Source organism: Cyrtonyx montezumae, unplaced genomic scaffold (genome assembly GCF_038088225.1).
Source record: "Cyrtonyx montezumae isolate F1298 unplaced genomic scaffold, pur_monq_1.0 scaffold_1, whole genome shotgun sequence".
NCBI lineage: Eukaryota > Metazoa > Chordata > Aves > Galliformes > Odontophoridae > Cyrtonyx > Cyrtonyx montezumae.
The window spans coordinates 19,387,117-19,405,975 of record NW_027071825.1 but is presented as its reverse complement, the minus strand read 5'-3'; the positions used below and the strand labels follow the sequence as shown (position 1 = coordinate 19,405,975).

Genomic DNA, 18,859 nt, shown 5'->3' with positions numbered 1-18,859 from the left:
TTGGCATGTGACAACGTTAACAGAAACATAGGGTTTGTCTAGGCCAGAAAAATGTGCAAATGTTTTCTCTGCTCAGACCTTGTCTCTGCAGCAGTTCCTCAGCAGGAAGACTGAGGGCAGAAGAGGCTCGCTTTAAACTAAAAATAGCTGTTACAAGCTCTACAGCTAATAGCAATGTGGAGAGCAGTTGTGGTGGTCTCAAAACAGGACAGATTTACCTCTGTTAAAAGGTTGTGATGACTCACTGATGCTTTAGGGTGATGTTGTGTTCCTTATATATGGAATATATGAGGATGCTAGCTGGAAAAAATTATCCACTCATGTCAAAATACATTTTATTCTTAAGGGAAATGGCCCCAACCACAGCTCACTGGTCTCACAGTGCCTTTCATCAGGCCTCAGAATTCAAAATTCTATCCTTTAGAGTGTATATATGGCTGTATATTTGCATGCATCTGTACACCTCTGTGCATGAGAGATGATTTTGTATGTCTGTACATGCATTTGGATTGAGACATACAGAAGGAGAGAGATGGAAATACACATAACATGCTGAAGTACTGGCACTTCATTAACTTTTAATGATGTTAGCATTAGTTTAATTAAAAAAGTCAAGTAATTTTGATGGAGAGAGAAGCTTAAAGACGTTTTATTACTTTAACGTTCAACTTTATTTCGGGTTTGCTGCTTAGCTGAGTCCCTGTACACTCCTGGAAAAATGTGCTGCTGTAGTACATTCATCTGAAAGCATTTCTGTAATAGTGTCTTTATATGCTGCAATTTAAGATTCTGAGGATATGCTTGTACAATTGCTAGCAACTGAATTGGATCGGTTTTAAGCTTCTGCAACCTCAGCTGTGATGTGATTGACCTTACATATACTCATAGTTTCCAGCAGTATGAAGCAAAGTGCTTTCACTTAATTTAGGACTCAGTGTTGTGTATTTTTGTAATGTATCATTTACTGCATTAAACCATCTTTGGCAGCTTTCATAAACAATCCTCTATTTTTCACTACAGAGGCCTATATACCATTTAATTATTCTGAATACAGAATTTCTTAACCTATATTGCCATAATTTCTTATGGCTTTTCTGACAGCATCCATAGAGTATTAAGGCTGGTGTCATCTCTAATAGCATACAGGGTTATTATATAATAGCAAACTAAGAGTCTGTTCTACTGTGCTCACGGAGAAAATCTTTCTGCAGTACTCTTGCCTCTCTCTCAGTCATTAGTTTTCTGCTGTATTGGGAAACTCATTATGACTGCAGTTAACTTAGCACTAGAACATCACTAATTGACCAATGTAATGTACAAAACTAATTTTTCACAGCTCAGGGACATGAATCATTACTTTATCTTGTCACTAAGGCATTTACTTGACTTGCTTAATTTTAAAATTATCATTGTAAAATGAAGATGAATTAACAGTGCATGTTCCAAGCCAGAATAAATGAGTCTTAAATAGGTAGTTCTTGGAATTCAGCTTTCCTTATTGCTGTCTGTGGAAGAAGATATGCAAACCTTGAATTTAGGTTCTAATCCCAGATGATCTGCTTTCAATTCAATTAATGGATCTAACATGAATCCACCTATTTTTATATTCAAAGCTTTGATTATTCTGTTTTTAAAATTATTTCCCCCTTCTCATTACTGTTTTTAAGGATTTGGTGAAAATTCACAGAAATCTAACACAGGACATCAGTGATTCCATCATTAACAAAAATGATCAGAACTTGTATCAAATTTTTATTAACTACAAGGAAAGGTAAGATTTATGTACTAATTTTTACTAATTATGATATTTGTCTGATCTGTGAAATTATTTTACTATATATTTGTTTGATGAATTTTTCTAAAATAAAATTGAATTCAAAAACACTATTATAAAGCAAATATTTTGTGTTATGAGCCTGGAAGTCAAAGTGTAATCTATTACTTAATGAGCTTTCCCTCTTTTTACCCCCAGTTTGGGCAAAATTGTTGCATAGATACATACCATCAGTCTCGTGTTGTGTCAGGCAAGGTTTAGTTTTTTTATGAAGAGATTTCATCTTGGAGAGAACATTCAAGCATTGGGATGGGCTGCTCAGGGAAGTGTTTTAGTCACTATCCCTGGAGGTATTTAAGTGATATATGGACATGGCCCCAGAGGACACAGTTTAGAAATGGGACTTGGTAGGTCAGGTTGATGACTGGACACGACCTTGAAGGTCATTTCTAGCCTATGCAGTTCTACAGACAGGTAGCAGCTGTATTTGGAATGAAATTACCTTTTCTTTTTTTTTTCCCCACAGCACTTTTTTTAACCGTGCAAATAATCCTATATATTTTATAGATTGTACCTGTATTGTTTAACAGATAGAAGGTGTAAAGAAGTGCAAAATAAGGCAAGGATATATAATAAGGGCATTCCAGGTTAAAGAAAACAGAAGATATGATAATGTGAAAGCAGAGAAGATGGTGTGAAAGAGGAGAGAAGATTCTAGGGTCTAGTATGCTTTACCTTCAAACTGTCAAAATTAGCCAGGCTAATAACAGGATAGCCACAGGAGCGTGTTAGACCCTGTAGGCTAGTTGCCAATATTTTTAACCACTTTTAAAATTCAGTTTTTGTACTGAACAGAACTGAACAACTGTTGAGCTGTATGGATGAACTTACAGACCTCTGATACTTTGCTGAAAAGCTGTGCTGTGGGCTGTGGTGCTGACTTAGCACCAAGTTAACCCTTGGGTTGTGGTTAAAAATGAGTTTCTGGGTCCAGAGAGCAAAAGAGTGGTTGAATATAATTGGATTTTCTTGAGGGACATGGGAAAGGAGAATTGTTGGAGTAATAATGGGCTTGTGAGGAACTAAGCAGAAGCATCTGGGAAATGTTTGACAGGTGAATTTTTTTTCTGAAGGGGGAGGACCTGCCAGACTGTCCATAAACATTCTTGCCTTTGAGGTCCTCTATCTCAACTTTTCTGGAAGAAAAGGACAGAATTATTCCATGGGCTGATAGACTTGCTGCTGCTCTAGGAGGGAAATAAGGGACAAGAACATTTTCTGGAAAATACATATTTTTCAAAAGTAGCTCTGAAATCTGTGCTAAATTGGCAACAAGTGACACTGAGAAGAAATCTCAAGCTTATATTTATTGTGCAAAAGGGAAAAAGCATGACACAGGGCCAGCATTGTGCCACAAACTGAAAGTAAACAGAAGTGGTGTTAAGTCAGTATCATTGCTTCAGTTGTGTTATGAATGGCCAAGATTCAGTTGGGGAAATTTAGGAAAGCCATATGAACCCTCCCACAGCAGAATTTGAAACATACAGAATGAATCACCTGATGAATAGTATGGAAAAAGCATAACAAAGCAGAACTCTGCAATGGGATTAACAGCAGCACTCTAAAAAGGGTCAGGAGAAACCTGTTACAAAACTAAGCTCTTCCACAAGGCATTAGTCCCGTTGACAACTACTGGGTATTTTTTTTTTTAATTTACACTGTTATTTGGATCTGAAAGCTCACATGATGTAATCTGGTAGGAATTGTTGGAGATGGATTGGTTTAGATAACTTTAACAGTTCTTCAAAGGATATGCAGAATCAATTCTATTGAACTTGTTAAGAAAATTTGTTCACTACAGTCTTGGAAATCTGCACTGTTGTAAATATACGGTGTTTTACTCTTAGACAATGGCTATGCTGCTTTTAATGATTCCTGCATTTATTACAGCATACGTATGTGATTGTTAAAGGAAATTGCAGTTATTTTACAGCATTTTGAAAACAGCTTTAAACGTTATTTTTCTGAACATTTTTCATTGTATTCATTGTTGAAGGTTGGCTAAATATGATCTTTGCATATTTAAATGCTGCTCCTGTTGAAAAGAGGATTGTTGTCACTTTTTCTGGTGAAAAATGATCAAGGACTGCCCTGAAATAAGTGAATGTTCCCTTTATTCTTTCTGTTGCTTTGTTTAGATTGGTTATTTATGGACAGTACTGCAGCCAAGTGGAAACAGCCATATCATGCTTAGACAACATTTCTAAGACAAAAGAAGATGTTAAGTTGAAGTTAGAGGTATAAGAGTTTTCTAATGTTTGTGTATTATACGTGTTCTGATAACTATGGTTTGCTTTTATCCAAGTCAAAAACCTTGTTGATTAAAACTGAATTTATCTTCTCTTCCTTGTAATTTATTGGAGCCTCACATCAAATTAATGTTTAGCTATCGAGATACAGACCCTGACATCCTGAATGGATGGAGTGAAGTTTTTCACTGGTACTAGTAGGATTAGGATTTATATTTGGAACTGGTATCTTTCTGTTTTTCATAGCTTGGCTCAGAATATAGAATTGCAGAATAACTCAAGGTGAGAGGGACTTCTATGCCAATTAAGCCCATCTTGAAGCTTCTTAGGGCTTACTGCCTACCAAGACCCTGCTGGCAGTCAGGGTTAATATGTCCCAAGTTAGTGTGTTCAAGGTGCAGGACTTTGCCTTTTCCTCATTGGCTTCACGAGGTTCCTGCTGGATGTGCCCTGAGGAACATCACCTACACCTACAGTGTGGTGTTTTATGTGGACATGCTGTGGATATCCCTCCAGTTTGCTCCTAAAAATATTAAAAGTGTTGTTTAAGAGGTTTCCCAGAGCAGATCATTGAGGAGCTATATTGCAGCTCATGTACTTGCGCTATCCCCTAGGTTGCATGGGAAACGTTAGTCATTGCTCTTTGAGACTAATAATTCTAGCTAGTTTTTCATACACCTAGTAGTGCATTCACTTGAAGTAAAACGTACCAACTTGGATATTTGGATGCTATGGGAGAAGATATTGAATGTTTTGGGAAAATCAGGGTAGTCTGTTCCCATCCATCCACAGAACTGTCCATTCTGTCACAGAAAGCAGGAAATTCAGACATTGGTATAACTGCAGCAGATCTGTTCTGGATATCCATAGCCACCTCCTCTGTGTGCCCAGAAATGGCTTTCAAGAGCATTTGCTTTCATAACTGTCTTTTGCTTTTTTGAAGGTAGTTGCAATGTCTGCCTTCTTCACTCTGCTTATAGGCAATTCTCTTTTTCTTCAGTTCAATCCTATGCCTAATTTCTGTTATGTTTCTTCCATGCTATTTCTTGTGCTGTTGAAATATCCAAGAACAAGTGTCTAGGCATAGTTTTTGTTCAGATTTTATTGTCATGTCAACTATTTTGTTTCAGATTGTTGAAAACCTTTATCTCAAATTTGCTATAGTTATTAACATAGCCAATGTATCGCTTTAACATGATATTCATGGAAATTAAGTTGGTTTGTTTATTTTTAAACTTGCTCTAATCTATTTTTCTATTTCAAACTAGGAATGTTCCAAGAGGGCCAATAATGGGAAATTTACTTTGCGAGATCTTTTAGTGGTTCCAATGCAAAGAGTGCTAAAATATCACCTACTGCTCCAGGTATATTATTTTTGAAGAACAGAACTGTGATTGTTTATCATCAGTGGTTTATAAGAATGAGAGCCTTTATCAAAGGGAGGTAACTGACATTTCCATAGATTTGAGACTGATTTGTTATGAAATAAAATCCAGTGAAGCACAGGTTTTCTTAAAGAGATGATTCCTTAGAGCTGTAGTGTGTTTGAGAGAGATGAAAAAGCATAGCTATTTCCCAGTATCTGAACCTTTCATTCTTGGTATGTTTAAAATGGTTAGTAGTACCATGCTATAATCGTGGTGCTTTGAAATGTGGACCATTATCCCCCAAAGAGGAAGCTGAACCATACTTACAGAATACTTTTAAGATGCTTTTCTGCTGTCATAAATTACAATAAAGCCATATTTATTTTGAAATGCTTCTTGTTATAACCCACAAAGCGTGAGCTCTCACAGTTAGTCCTATAATAAGGGTGGAGAGTCTTATAAATTTAATTTGATAGCTGTGCCAGGAGACTCATTAGTTCAGCTGCAAAGAAATATATTACTATACGAGACTGTCAACCCTGCTGATTCTTGTAAAATGTCGTTTTAAAAAGATCTACTGCTTGCATGTAAAGTATAATTTTGACTCTTTGGAACAATGTTCATTTTATATATTAAATTTTAGAAATATTTCTGAGTCATCAACATTTAGAGCAACAGAAATTTGGAATGAAGTAAATGATCAAACTGCTTTTCAGAAAATGTGACCTCAGTATTGTAGCTTTATAATCAACCTTTATATTATGAGAAAATGAAATGCTATGTGTCACCATTATCTGATGTTTGAGGTAACATATAATAAGGGTATAGACTGTACAAAAAATATTTTATATACTTGAAATGAAAAAATCCGGTAAAACTCTTAAATTTGAAATATGAAATATAAATATTTTTTCATTTCCTTGGGTTATAAGAAGTTCTTTTTCTAGCTGGGATGTGTAATTCTATTCTTAAATTATGAAGAAGAAATATTCTGTAGGAGGTTACCTCTTAAAAACAAAAACAAACAAAAACTTATTTTCCTAAAGGGAAGTAGCTACAAAAATTCTTTGAACATTTACGTGTGATTTAAATCTGTCCTCTGAGTCAGCATTGTCTTAGGCATACTGAAAAGCAGGGACTTTTTGGGAAGTTATTCATTTTGCTGAGATCTTACTGATAGCACGTGTCCTCTGCAGCCAAGTGAATGCCTCGGAGTGGGATAGCAGTGAGCAAATGAACTCAACTAATGATCCAATTGGCAATGCCTAAGTGCTATGTAGACCCAATTAGCTTCTAATGATTGTTCATTAATACAAATATCAGCATTTAGACTATACCATTCTTAAATCATCTTTGCCAATTATTTGTTTGCAGCGGTCCTCACTCTGTTTACAAGTTGGTCAGAGTGGGGAAGAAAATGTGAATTCTTGTGTTGTGTTTCTGTTTTTGGTGTTGGTGTGGGTTTGTTCTTCTTTCTTTCTTTTTTTTTTGGAGTGGATGGGGTTGGAGGTCATTGAGGGACGGTGAACAGAATAATAACTTCAGTCTATAACTGACAGACAATGGGTGAGGGCAATGGGTGAGACAATGGGTTTTAACTACTTTTGTGAATAGGAGCTGGTAAAGCATACTACAGATCCCATGGAGAAAGCAAATCTAAAACTGGCGCTTGATGCAATGAAGGTAAGTGTGCCATTTAACTATTTATATACGTGTTGGCAGTTAAAATGGTAGTTCATAACTATATTGCATGGAAAGTGCAGTGTTCTTCACAACAGATCAAATAAATATTTTCTAAAGTCATTGCGTACTTTATGAGTATATAGTTGAAGGCTTTGCTCACATCTTGGAGCAAATTCAGTAATTTTCTGAAGGGAGTATTTCTGAAATGTAGCTTCCTCATTTCAGTTTACTTCTATTTATCACTTTGTTGTCATGTATTGAGGTAAGCAGCAGGTGTTTCTATAAATTTGGTCTTAGATCCAAAATGTAGGACCATTTCTACAAATCAGTTCTAATCGGGGCAGTGGTTTCCTAATGAGATGAAGACTTTTTTAACTCTTCTTTAGAAGACTCTCTTTCTATGATCTCTGCACCTTTACCCTTGAGTTTAGTGGTATCTTTCTTTAGGTACAGTGCCTGTCACAGTACATTCACCTGCTAGTGGTACAAACAGATGCATTATAGAGGAGCAGTACTGCCTTAGTATTACTTTGTGTTCCTCTGTACAGTAAAATCTCTGCTTCAGTTGGCTTCAGTACATGAGTTGTGAAATTTGTGCAGTGGAACTGAATCTTTCTATCCTGTGGTGGGGGGGAAGCCAACACAGTAAAGGTTGTATCTTCTCCTATTGTAGTCTATATTGTTCATAGGAGATGCTGAAGTCAGAATAGGTAAATTTTCAGTTACGCAGCTGCATATGCTGCTACCTGAATTCCTAGAATACAGGATAGCTCACAAATGAGGTTTTTGGCTCCCCTTATTTGTTTCCCAGTTCTGTGCAGCGAATGCAGAAAGCACTAGCATGATAATCTTCCAAGGAGGATGCTTGAAATGGGAGTGGCATAGTGTTGCTTCCAGCTGGTGTCAAGGCATACATCTTGGTATACCATACATTAATGGTAATTGGCTAGGAAAACTATGGGTTTTTTTTCTTCCCTTTTTTCTTTCTCCTTTGATTATGTACTTCATTGTTTCTGGTGATGGCTTGACTCAAATAGAGGCCAATTAAGAAAACTCTTGTCAGAATGGTTGTGGCAGTTGTGTCCTGCCAGCCAGCTAATAATAATAATAAATAATTTTGCAGGAACTGGCATCTCTCACTAAGGTCACAACATCGTTTTCCTCCCAATTATACCATATGATTACACCAGTAAGCCTTGCCAGAGGAGTAGAAGTAGCCATGCAACAAAGATTTGTTGCTTCTAACGGCTCTGGTTTGTCTGCTTGAAAGCAATATTTGGGGAAAAAAAAAAAAAAAGATAACAAGATGGTACCACACCCTGGAAAGAAAATGTGACAAAGAAATCCAACTGTCCTATTTCTTTTAGCAACAATAAAAAGGTTATTTAATTTCTACATCAACTCTTTTAAAACTGATGTGAATGTATCCTGCTTGGATTCCTTTCGGAAACTAGTGTGATGATTGCAACTATTCTTAGATTCTGAATAAAAATTTCTTAGAAATATGCAGCCATATTGAAGGATACTGTAAAAGCAAGTTAGGAAGATCAGAATACCTTTCCTAACCACTGCTCTCAGCGTCCCTGACTTCACCAATTACCACTGCTACTTGCTTCTTATCTCTAGCCATAAACAGAGAAGTCCCAGCAAATTGTCACTATTACTCAAGCACATTCAAAGCTGTTGAAAGGCTTTAGTGATATGTGTACATCATGTGTTCTGTAAGGGAGACAATAATGATCTCAACCTGTGACTTTAAGTAGTATATCCCATTAAGAATGCTTTTAAAATCTGTTTTAATATCTTCTCACTACTGTACAACAATGTTACTGTGCAGCAGCTTCTTACCTCCCTCCCAATACGCATCCCTTCACATAAACGAAAACCTTACTTTTGAGAAGCATTATGTAAGATTTCTAATATATTTTTACTGTCTTTCCGATTATCAGATAATGAATGTTGTTGACTGCTTTATTTAGTTAGCCACAGCTGAACTGTGTAAATTACGTTTCTATCTTTAGGTTTTAGAATAAAATATTAGCAAAATTCAGAAAAAGTCAGCCCTTTAAAAGAGAAAAACAAAACAGTGCATTTTCCTCTTTCTTGCTGCAGGATTTGGATTTGAACAGATACAATAAAGAAAGATATAAATTTGATTTAAGATGTACTGAGGGCTTTTTTTCTGTATTTAGGCAGACAGATTGGTAATTCACAAGCATCAAGTATGTATATATTTGTATATCTGTATGTGTGTATTAATCTAAATGTGAATATAAACCAAAGACAGAATTAGAAATAAATTTGCCAAAATAATGTATTAAAATGACCTGTTTTGGAATTCTTCTTCCTTTTCTGGTTGATGCTCTAGGACTTGGCTCAATATGTAAATGAAGTGAAGAGAGATAATGAAACACTCCGTGAAATCAGACAATTTCAGCTATCAATAGAGAATTTGGTATGTGATGGTTTTATTTTATGCAGTTCTTAGTAACTTTCGATCAAATGCAATGATGTACGTATTTTGTATGAAAAGATAGTACTCTTGGTGAAATTAACATGCAAGTATGACTTGTGTGGTCTGGAATGATAGAAGTACTTGCAGAAATATCTGCTATAATTCTATAAATCCTTGCTGGTGGCCTATATGTAGTCAGAAATACTTGTGTAGATAAATGTTTGTGATTGATTCAGTGATTCAGGTGATTTTGTAGTGCAAAGAATTCTTCCTGTCTGAAGACAAATGTAGAATTATCTGATGCCTTATTGTATGTAGGTTGTTCTGAAAGTAATGCCTCCTATTTATTTCCCTGGAAACTACAACACAGATGAAGAGCACAGTAGCACTGCTTAATAGAACAAATTTGCAGTAACAAAACACTATTTTTTAACATACTTAACACCCCTAGCTATGCATTTTCACCTTCAATAAGGAAAAGCCTACATGTTGTGGTCATAAAAATATGTATGGCTCTTTGTAACTTGGCTTGTCTTTTATGTTGCTGTTTCCACTGCTGAAATGCACCACTCATCAACTCACTGTGCTCATTTCCACTGTTTAGTCTTCTTAAATGTTCAGCAAGCATCAGTGAATGTCAATGGATGCAATTTTTCTGCATGGAGAAATTCAGTGGCACACCTTTACTTCCTACACGCTTCCAACTCTGACTCCATTTTGTCAGACTGCCCCTCTGCTGCCATCAGCTCCACAGCAACAAAATGTAATGGAATACTGGTTGGAAGGTCCAACCTCCATCTGCCTCTGCTGTGGTGGGCCGACATATTGTTTAAGAGGCATTACATTTGGAGCAGCCCTTTTATTTAGTTTAAAATGCAGTGACCTGAAAAGTCCATTTTTGGGAATAAAAGGAGTGAGTGATCGAATGTTTGAATGTGTTATCTTACCACATTTGCTGTACTGAATCATGTATATTATTTCTGTTTCAGAATCATTCCCTCTTACAGTATGGAAGACCTCAAGGTGATGGGGAAATAAGGATAACTACGTTAGACAAACGTGCAAGGCAAGACAGGTGATGTCATGACTTCTGGTTTTTGCTATTAAAATGCCTGTGAAGTAACTCTCTCTTGCATATTTGAGGTCAGTTCAGTGATTCTTGAGAACACTAATTTCACTGTGCATTCACACAGACCATTACTGTTTAGGAAGTGAATTGTTGAAAAAGTTATCTATGGGAAATTAGCTATTACATTATCATGTAAGATAATCTACATCTCTAGCAAGAGTACTTTCAGTGTTTCTTGTTTTATTATTTAGTAGTGAAATTGTTCAAAGTTTTAAGTGCCAAGGACAGAGGTTTATAAGATTTTCTGTGCTGGTTATTTGGGATGTTTTTAACCATCTTTATGTTGTATTTTCATAGGCATATCTTCTTGTTTGATCTGGCTGTAATTGTTTGCAAACGGAGAGGTGATAATTATGAAATGAAGGAAATAATAGATCTTCAAAAATATAAAATTACAAATAACCCCACTACTGATAAAGAAAATAAAAAGGTAGGTACTTGTCCATAATGTACATGTTGAATATATGTGTTTTGACAGCAATTAGAAACTTTTTTGCAGGAATTTAGAATGGATATGTACAATTTATTTACAAAGATTTATGTATTAACCACAAGCCAATGTGAATATTTAGAGATTTCAGCTGTGTTTACTCTGATGTAGTTAAAACATTTAAGTAAGCTATTCCCGTGTCAACAAAATAGTGCACTCCTGGTGTTTCTGAGATGTGGGACTTTTAATAAGGAACACAGAGATGCTTTTTTTTTTTTTTTTGCTTTTCATAACTGGTGACATGTGTTGCCAATCTTTTTCTACAGTGGTCTTACGGCTTCTACCTCATTCATATCCAAGGTCAAAATGGTCTGGAAGTTTATTGCAAAACTAAAGATTTGAAGAAAAAATGGCTTGAACAATTTCAGATGGCTCTGTAAGTATATTTGTGTTCAAGTAAAATCACATTACTCAAAGATGAGGATGCCGCTTACGTTAAGCTAAACTTCTTCTGTTTTATTTTTAATACAGCCTAGTTATCTATTTTCTTTGAATTTCTGAAAAATAATAGTGCTGACATATCTTCATGAATGTGGCATTTCCCTGAAACTCCTCTTGAAAAAGAAAGAGGGCACTCTAGACTATGTATTGCCAAATTTGCTGCAAAGATTACTTCAATAATACTGTCTTAAGCAACTGAGGGGGGATATTAACTATTTTAGCAGTAAATATATTGCATTTTGGTAACATTTTCCCCTCACATTTTGGTTTTGAATAGTTGAAATATATTTTTGAAGGGTGATGCTGATGATGTAAGATGGGATTCTGGCACTTTTCCAGATAGATTTTAACTAATCTATTCCTTAGTATTTTGAATAAGTTGCTAAACTTACTCCATTTCATTTCAAAAGCCTGATTTTATTTGTATGTTTTGAACTAAAAGAAGCAGACTGCTTTAGACTTCTTGTGTTGTTCAGGTATAGCACTGCAGATAACGTTATTGTTATGCAGCATGATCTTTATTTCCGTTTCTACTTCTTGATGGAAAGACAAAAATGATTATTGACACCTCAGGTATTGTGATTAAACGTAAAAGATGTGAACAAGAGAATCGGGTGACAAAGTGATGCTTGCTTTATTTAAAAAAATAAGCAACAAAGTGTGAGGGAGAGTGAGATTGAGATAGTCCCTGTGAATGTAGAGAGATAGCATTAATAAGGATTTTTTTTGATGTGATTGCGAAGGTATAAGGAGTGGTGAAAAAGACTGTTATGAGCTGATACAACTGAAACTTATAAGCTATATATATTTCTTCATAACCTCAGTATGCTGAGTGTTAGTGATTTAAATGGAAATAAAGAGGGAAGACAGCCTGAGCTAGACAGATACAATGAGACCCTCTAACCACAGAAATCTTGCTGATTTTGGCAAGGACAGAGATGACAAATTTTGGCAAAAACTTCTGGATAGTTTCCATAGGAAATGGAAAGAGACTTAAATTGCGTGGAAAACTGACTATTTTACCTTTTCCTTTCTTTCTGTTCCTGTTCCATCCCTGCTACTTTAACGTCATTATTGATATTTCCTTAAACATAGAATAGAACATGTATGGAAATCATAAGGAACTCAGGCATTTCAACTTCAGCTGGGCAACTAATGATGGGTCAGACTTCTGTTTCTGACCTGTGTGCAAAAAAATCTGGAAAACCAATAACAAATATGTTAAGGAGAGCAGGAATTTTTTTTTCTTCCCCACAAGAGCATCTCCTCAGTTATTCTCAGATATCTTTTTGGTTCTGTGCAGGCATGTTTTGTTGCTCTCTCTTCTTTTCTCCCTGATCTCCAGTGCCTGAGGACATCTCCATCCCCTGTGCTCTGATGTGCAGCTCCTCTGGGGCTCCCAGTTAGTGCTGTGCTGAGCCCCGTCCCTCTACTTGCTCACTTCCCCCAAGTGCTGCCTCTAGATATGCCCTGGCAGAGAGGGCTGCTGCTGCTGCTGTTTGCCTCATGAGCAGAGAGACTGGGGCCTGCAGGGTGGACAGGTTGTTGTGGCACTAATTCCTCTAAGGATCATGAGGTTTCTTACTGAAAAAGAGCATGGTGGTGCCAGCCTCATCTTGCACAGATGATCATAAACCCATCCCTCTGGGTTAACCTCTTCCCTTGTGGTTAAAGGCTGTAATGCAGAAGCATGGGAACTGGAGGAGCAGAGTTGCTACAGGCCAGGGCTAACAGATAACATGATATAGTGGTATGATTTGCATCAGCCAATGCTTTTTCTTCATTGTAATTATAACCACTGAGATTTAAATGTGGAGCTTTTGTACTTTATGAAGCTCTTATGCCTTCACCCAGTCTGTTACAGGGGTTTGACCGTATAGCATATTTCCCACAGTAGCTCTCTCAAAATATACCTCATTGTTTATAGCAATAATGATATTCTAATAAGTGCTAAGGTACAAGCGTTGGGGAATAAATGATGCCAAGTGTTCTGAACAATTAGATGGTTGATTGGAGTTGTTTTGGGGGATTTCATTGCTTATTGAGTAGGTTGCCTACTACAGTATTGTCAATCCACTCTGACAAGTAGCCATGATCATGCAATTATTCATCATACTCAATGATAAGTACTACTTTCTTGGGCAAAATGCTTCTTGTTATTTTAAAATTTTACAGAGACAGCAAAATAGCACAGTTAAGAAGTGCTGGATTAGATGCTTGCTTGATTATCAGGAATTATGTTGTGTACAGAGTTCCAGACAGACATTTCAGTTCAGTTTTGTTCCCTTCTTGATAGCTCTCTATACAAAATCAAGTGTCTTAATCTAAGAATGTAACAAAAGAACTGATTTGGATATCTCTTACAATTTGTAAATTAAGTATAAGCCTTTTTTCTACTAGAATAACTCATTGGCATAACTATGTTAGGCTGCAGTTTTCCTTTTATAGGTTAGATGTTTATACTGGTCTATGAGCAACAGTGATTATAGTTATTGCTGAAATGACACTATTAAGATAACTTCCTTTGGTTCCAGAACCTGTACATGTATTTCAAGAAAAATGCTGTTAAAATCTTTTCATTTTAGACAAGACCTAAATCCAATGAAATCAGCTGAATAATTCTTTTGCTGTTCCAGTGTAACTGAGATGAGAGTTTGCCTTTGGATATGGAAAGCTTCTGTTATTGATGAAGTATGAAATAGAGGAGAACATGGGATTGCAGACTGGGCTTAGTTTCAGCTCGAAGGGCAGAATACATTAGGCATATTTGATATGGCAAATCTTAAAAATCCCAGTGCTATTTTCAGAGTGTTGCTTTTCATACTAGTTATGAAATGAACAAACCTATAAAAATATTCTACCTCTTGACTTGTTCAGTTGTTATTGTAGTATATATACTGAGTTGTTTTGTCATGAGGGAGGTTGGTAACAACTGGTTATTGTTTATATAAAACTGAGCAAGTTATTATTATTCAAATGGTAGTTCTGCTGCAAGTAGATTTTTTTTTAACCTGAGACTACTGCTGTAATAGAAAATACATAGTGAACCAACACCTCCATTTTATGTTTCCTAATACTTTCATGAGGATCACTGATGGAGTTAGCACACGCGCTACAGTCTCAGCAACTGTGGAACTGTAGCACAGCTGTATTGGTACTGTTGATCTTTTCACAGTTATTTCCAAAGTTGAAACTAAGTCTGGCCCTGCCCTCCTTTTCTTATTTAGTGTATTTTGTACAATCTTAAAAACTGGTTTGCTGGAAGTTTTCTATTTTTTAGACAGTAAATTGAAGCAAGACATTGAGGCAGCACTGTCAACACTGTAGTCAAACTCCCAAAGCTGAAGCTTAGTTGGACTCTGGATTTGAGAATTTTTTTCCACACCATTAGAATATGTTTTAGCAGGAACCTGCATATTGCACTTGGATTAGTTTGCTCTTGGTGTGCCTGCTCCCTCTCACTGGTGTGAGTGGGAGTTCTGGTGCACAGTGAGACTCTAATTGCTCATTGCCTCATAAGAAGCACTACTTAACAGCAGTAGAGGTTAATTTGGGCAGTTGCTACTTTGTTCTACTTTGTTCATTTATTAATAATAGATGAGCTTATAGCTGTGTGGGTAAATAAGCACCTTTTTAAAGATAGTACTGCAAGGACTTTACTAGATGTGGAACACTTGTTTAATCTAGCATGTCAAATAGCATTGGTTTAAGCGTAGAGTCATTTCATATCCAAGATAATATTAATAGAAATGTACAGCCAAATTACTGCAACAAATTACTCAGCCACACTAGAGACTTGTATTAAGTGAGAGTTTGTCAGCTATGTGATTGTGCGTGGCTTATTTGCTGTGTGCTAACTATTAAAATGTCAAAAACTGGTTGCAAGTGCAAGACAATTTTGATAAGTTTTTCTAGGAAAAATGTCCCTTCTAATCTTTCTTTTCTCCTATGCAAAAAGAATCAAAATAATCAGAACAAATGTTTCATACCTACAAATTGCATAAAATGCTGGAGCACTTGGTTGATATTGCTTTTTTTCCTATGAAATTCTCCTACAGATTTTTTTTAATGCTTGTTTAAAAAAAACCAACAAACCATTGACTAATATTTTTTGTCAATGAATGTCATGCTAGCAGCTCTTTATTGAAAGAAATTATTGAATGTTGGAATTGTCTTCCTCTAATTTGAGTATATATACCTCAGCTGTATTACTTAGTCTTTAGAACTGCTCACCTGGCTAATTATAAGGCTTAATTTCTTATGTGGCAACTGCTTTTTTCATCACTGCTGTAATGAGTTCCATTCTTTATTTCATTATAAGATGAAAGAATAAATAGCGAGTGGAAAGACGTCAGTTAGTATTACACGTCTCATGTGGATGCTGAACGTTTACTGACATCCACTAAATATTACTTTGTGCTTAGTTTGTTAATGTTTCTTAATCATGGTAGAGCATGGAGCCAGTTCTATGTGAAGTCGTCCTCACAATGGTGTGAGAGACCTTTTCCTTGAAAGGCCACGTATTATATTTTCACATTGACTTAATGTCTGAATACTTTAATGGAATATAGAACGCCATATCTTATGCTGATTTGTCCTGAATGATGTCCAGTTTGCTAATTTGTCTTTTTTTCATTGTGCTTGTAGTCTGCTCTAAAAATGGCCATCTGCAAACTAGATAGGAACATGTTATGCAGAAATGCACTTTAAAATGAAATCATGGAAGAATTGAAGGTGGAAGGGGTATGTGGAGTTTGTCTACTTTAGCTTTCTGTCCAGAGTCAGGCTTAGGTAGTTTGGGGCCTTCTCTACTTAAGTTTAGTACTGTTGGATTTCAAAATGTATGGGACAAATATTGCAAAACCTCATGCAACGATGTTGTAACATGTCTTTAATTAGTCTTTACTCAACATCTCTTTTTAGCAAACTAAAAAGTGCATGAAAACATCTTGCAGATAGAGACTGGCCTTTTGTAATGTACCTTGTTAAAATGTCACCCTCAGAAGTAGTATGATTGCACTGCACTCTTTGACATTTTTACTAAAATCACAGTCTTAACATCATGCCTGAAACATCAGTGAGAAAACTTGATTATTATAGTGACTAGGGTGCGGATGACTTGTATGAAGTTAATGAATCTGAAATATAATATTTTTTAGTCCTATATCCTAATAGGGGGATTTCATATAAGAAATGTGTACAGCCCTTAAAATCAAGTTATATTTATTTATTTAGTCTACTCTGTATTAAGTTTTTAGGTGGCTAAGGAATTTACACAGTAGTTCAGGTACAACTAATACATCTCTGAAGAACTGTTTCAATTAGGCATAATTCACATTGTTCAACTCGAGGGAAATGGAACACATCATCTGATTGAAGGGAAATAGTCTTGAGATTCATTGATTCTCAAGCCTGATAGGTGTGTGCATGTAACATTTTATATTAAGCAAGCAACATAAATTGTAGATAGCTCATTGCTTTTCTAGATTTTATAGAAAACTAGTACATGACACAGGCTTGGTGAAAATTGTTCTCTTACCTATTTCCGAATTTGCTTTGCACTCTGTGACTAATGACGTTGGTCAGATTCAGCTTAAATAGATCTGTTCCCTCAGATAGAGTATTAATAATGCATATGCATTAAGACTCCTTCTGAGAGAATATTTGAGCTCTGACATATTGAACACTGACATATTAAATTAAAGCTTTCTCATCAGAGCACTTTAAAAGCCTTAGATATCTGCTGCATTTTTCAAATAGCCTCACAAGGTGTTTCACTTACACCAACTTCACATAGTAGGTTACCAAAGCAATAAACTAATGTCTGCCAGGGCTTCTCCATCAGTATGAATAATTCAGTAGTGCACAAATGAATACCAAGTTCATGGCTGCCTGTGCTTTGCTAAGTCTCCAGTTATTTGTGATCATATAGCTTTGTGATTTCTTTAGAAAACAGATCTTGTAGACGGTGAAGAGCACAGTAAAAGAATAGCACAGAATGTGGAAGCAGACCAGTTCCTGAAAACACTGTGTAAACTATAAGAAACGAGAAGTCCATTTTGATACTGTATCTTTTGGTTCAAAACATGAAAGATTTTCCAGCCCTTACATTTTCACAACTTACCTTATAACATTTGAGGAACGCTGCTATGAAAATTAGTAAGCATTTCTTAAAACTATGTCAGCGTGTAGGAAGACATTAGTGATACCGCACATTACAGACTGAGTACTACCACCTAAACAGTTTTTTGTGTGAAGTTTTCTTTTTCTTGTCTCTAAACATATAATGTTGTTTTTCTTTTTGTCCTTGATACTTTTACCATGTGAACAGATGTTCTTGTTCCTCCCTGCAAATCCCTGTTACCCTTTTGTCTTTCTTAGCAAATTTAGGTGCTGGGCAATTTGCAGCATTATGTTCCTATTCAGTTCACGCTTCCACAGTTTCTACTTCAAAACACAGACACTTATCGTTGATTGACATTTAACTGAGTATAAAACAGTAAATATTTTTCATGGTGAGCGATTAAGACTTAAAAATTCGAATTTAGATAAAGCTCTTATAAAGAAGGCTCAGCCAGGTAATATTTCAGGTATATATGGTACTAATAATTTTGATTTACAAATACTGAAGTGTGACCAAACTTTGTTCCTGTTGGTAACATTGTTTACAGATGTCATACAGAAACAGATTCCCTCAAAGCTGTCCATCTCCCATACTGTACAGGGAAATGAGTTGAAAGAATGACAAAGGAGAGACATTATCTTATTTAAAACAATGCATTACATTTTCAAAAAGTTAAAACAATTTTTTTATTTAAAGAAAGCCACTCATCATATGATCAAATAAGCAAATTTCCTAGCAGAGTCTTAGAAGTTGTATGTACTTGATCAAACAGACAATTTACTTGTGATATGGTTAGTAATATAACGCGTATTCTTGATGGTGACTCTTTGATGTGACAAATCAGAGTATTTGAGTATTAACATATGGAGAATTGATTGATTAATTCAATTAATAGCATCTTCAAAGATGGTTCTTCAAGTAAAACAGCCTAGCTGGAATAGAGAAAATGAATTAGTTGCAAGTAATCAGTATCACTTTTTGACAAAGTGGAAAAGGAGCTGAAAATCATACTTTGTGAAATACCATTGTCCGCATCTAGTGAGAATACCCTTTAAGAACAATGTTTTCTCTTCATCTTTTACAGTAA

General features: G+C 35.8%; 1 protein-coding gene across 1 annotated transcript in view; it reads left to right on the top strand.

Moving 5' to 3' along the window:
- VAV3 (vav guanine nucleotide exchange factor 3) overlaps window positions 1–18,859 on the top strand; it is a 152,157-nt gene that overhangs the window by 63,772 nt on the left and 69,526 nt on the right. The window contains exons 8-15 of the mRNA XM_065742663.1: window positions 1,668–1,771; window positions 3,973–4,072; window positions 5,352–5,447; window positions 7,065–7,133; window positions 9,502–9,588; window positions 10,578–10,663; window positions 11,015–11,147; window positions 11,474–11,583. Of these exons, the coding sequence (XP_065598735.1) occupies window positions 1,668–1,771; window positions 3,973–4,072; window positions 5,352–5,447; window positions 7,065–7,133; window positions 9,502–9,588; window positions 10,578–10,663; window positions 11,015–11,147; window positions 11,474–11,583 (785 nt within the window). The remainder of the gene's footprint in view (window positions 1–1,667; window positions 1,772–3,972; window positions 4,073–5,351; window positions 5,448–7,064; window positions 7,134–9,501; window positions 9,589–10,577; window positions 10,664–11,014; window positions 11,148–11,473; window positions 11,584–18,859) is intronic.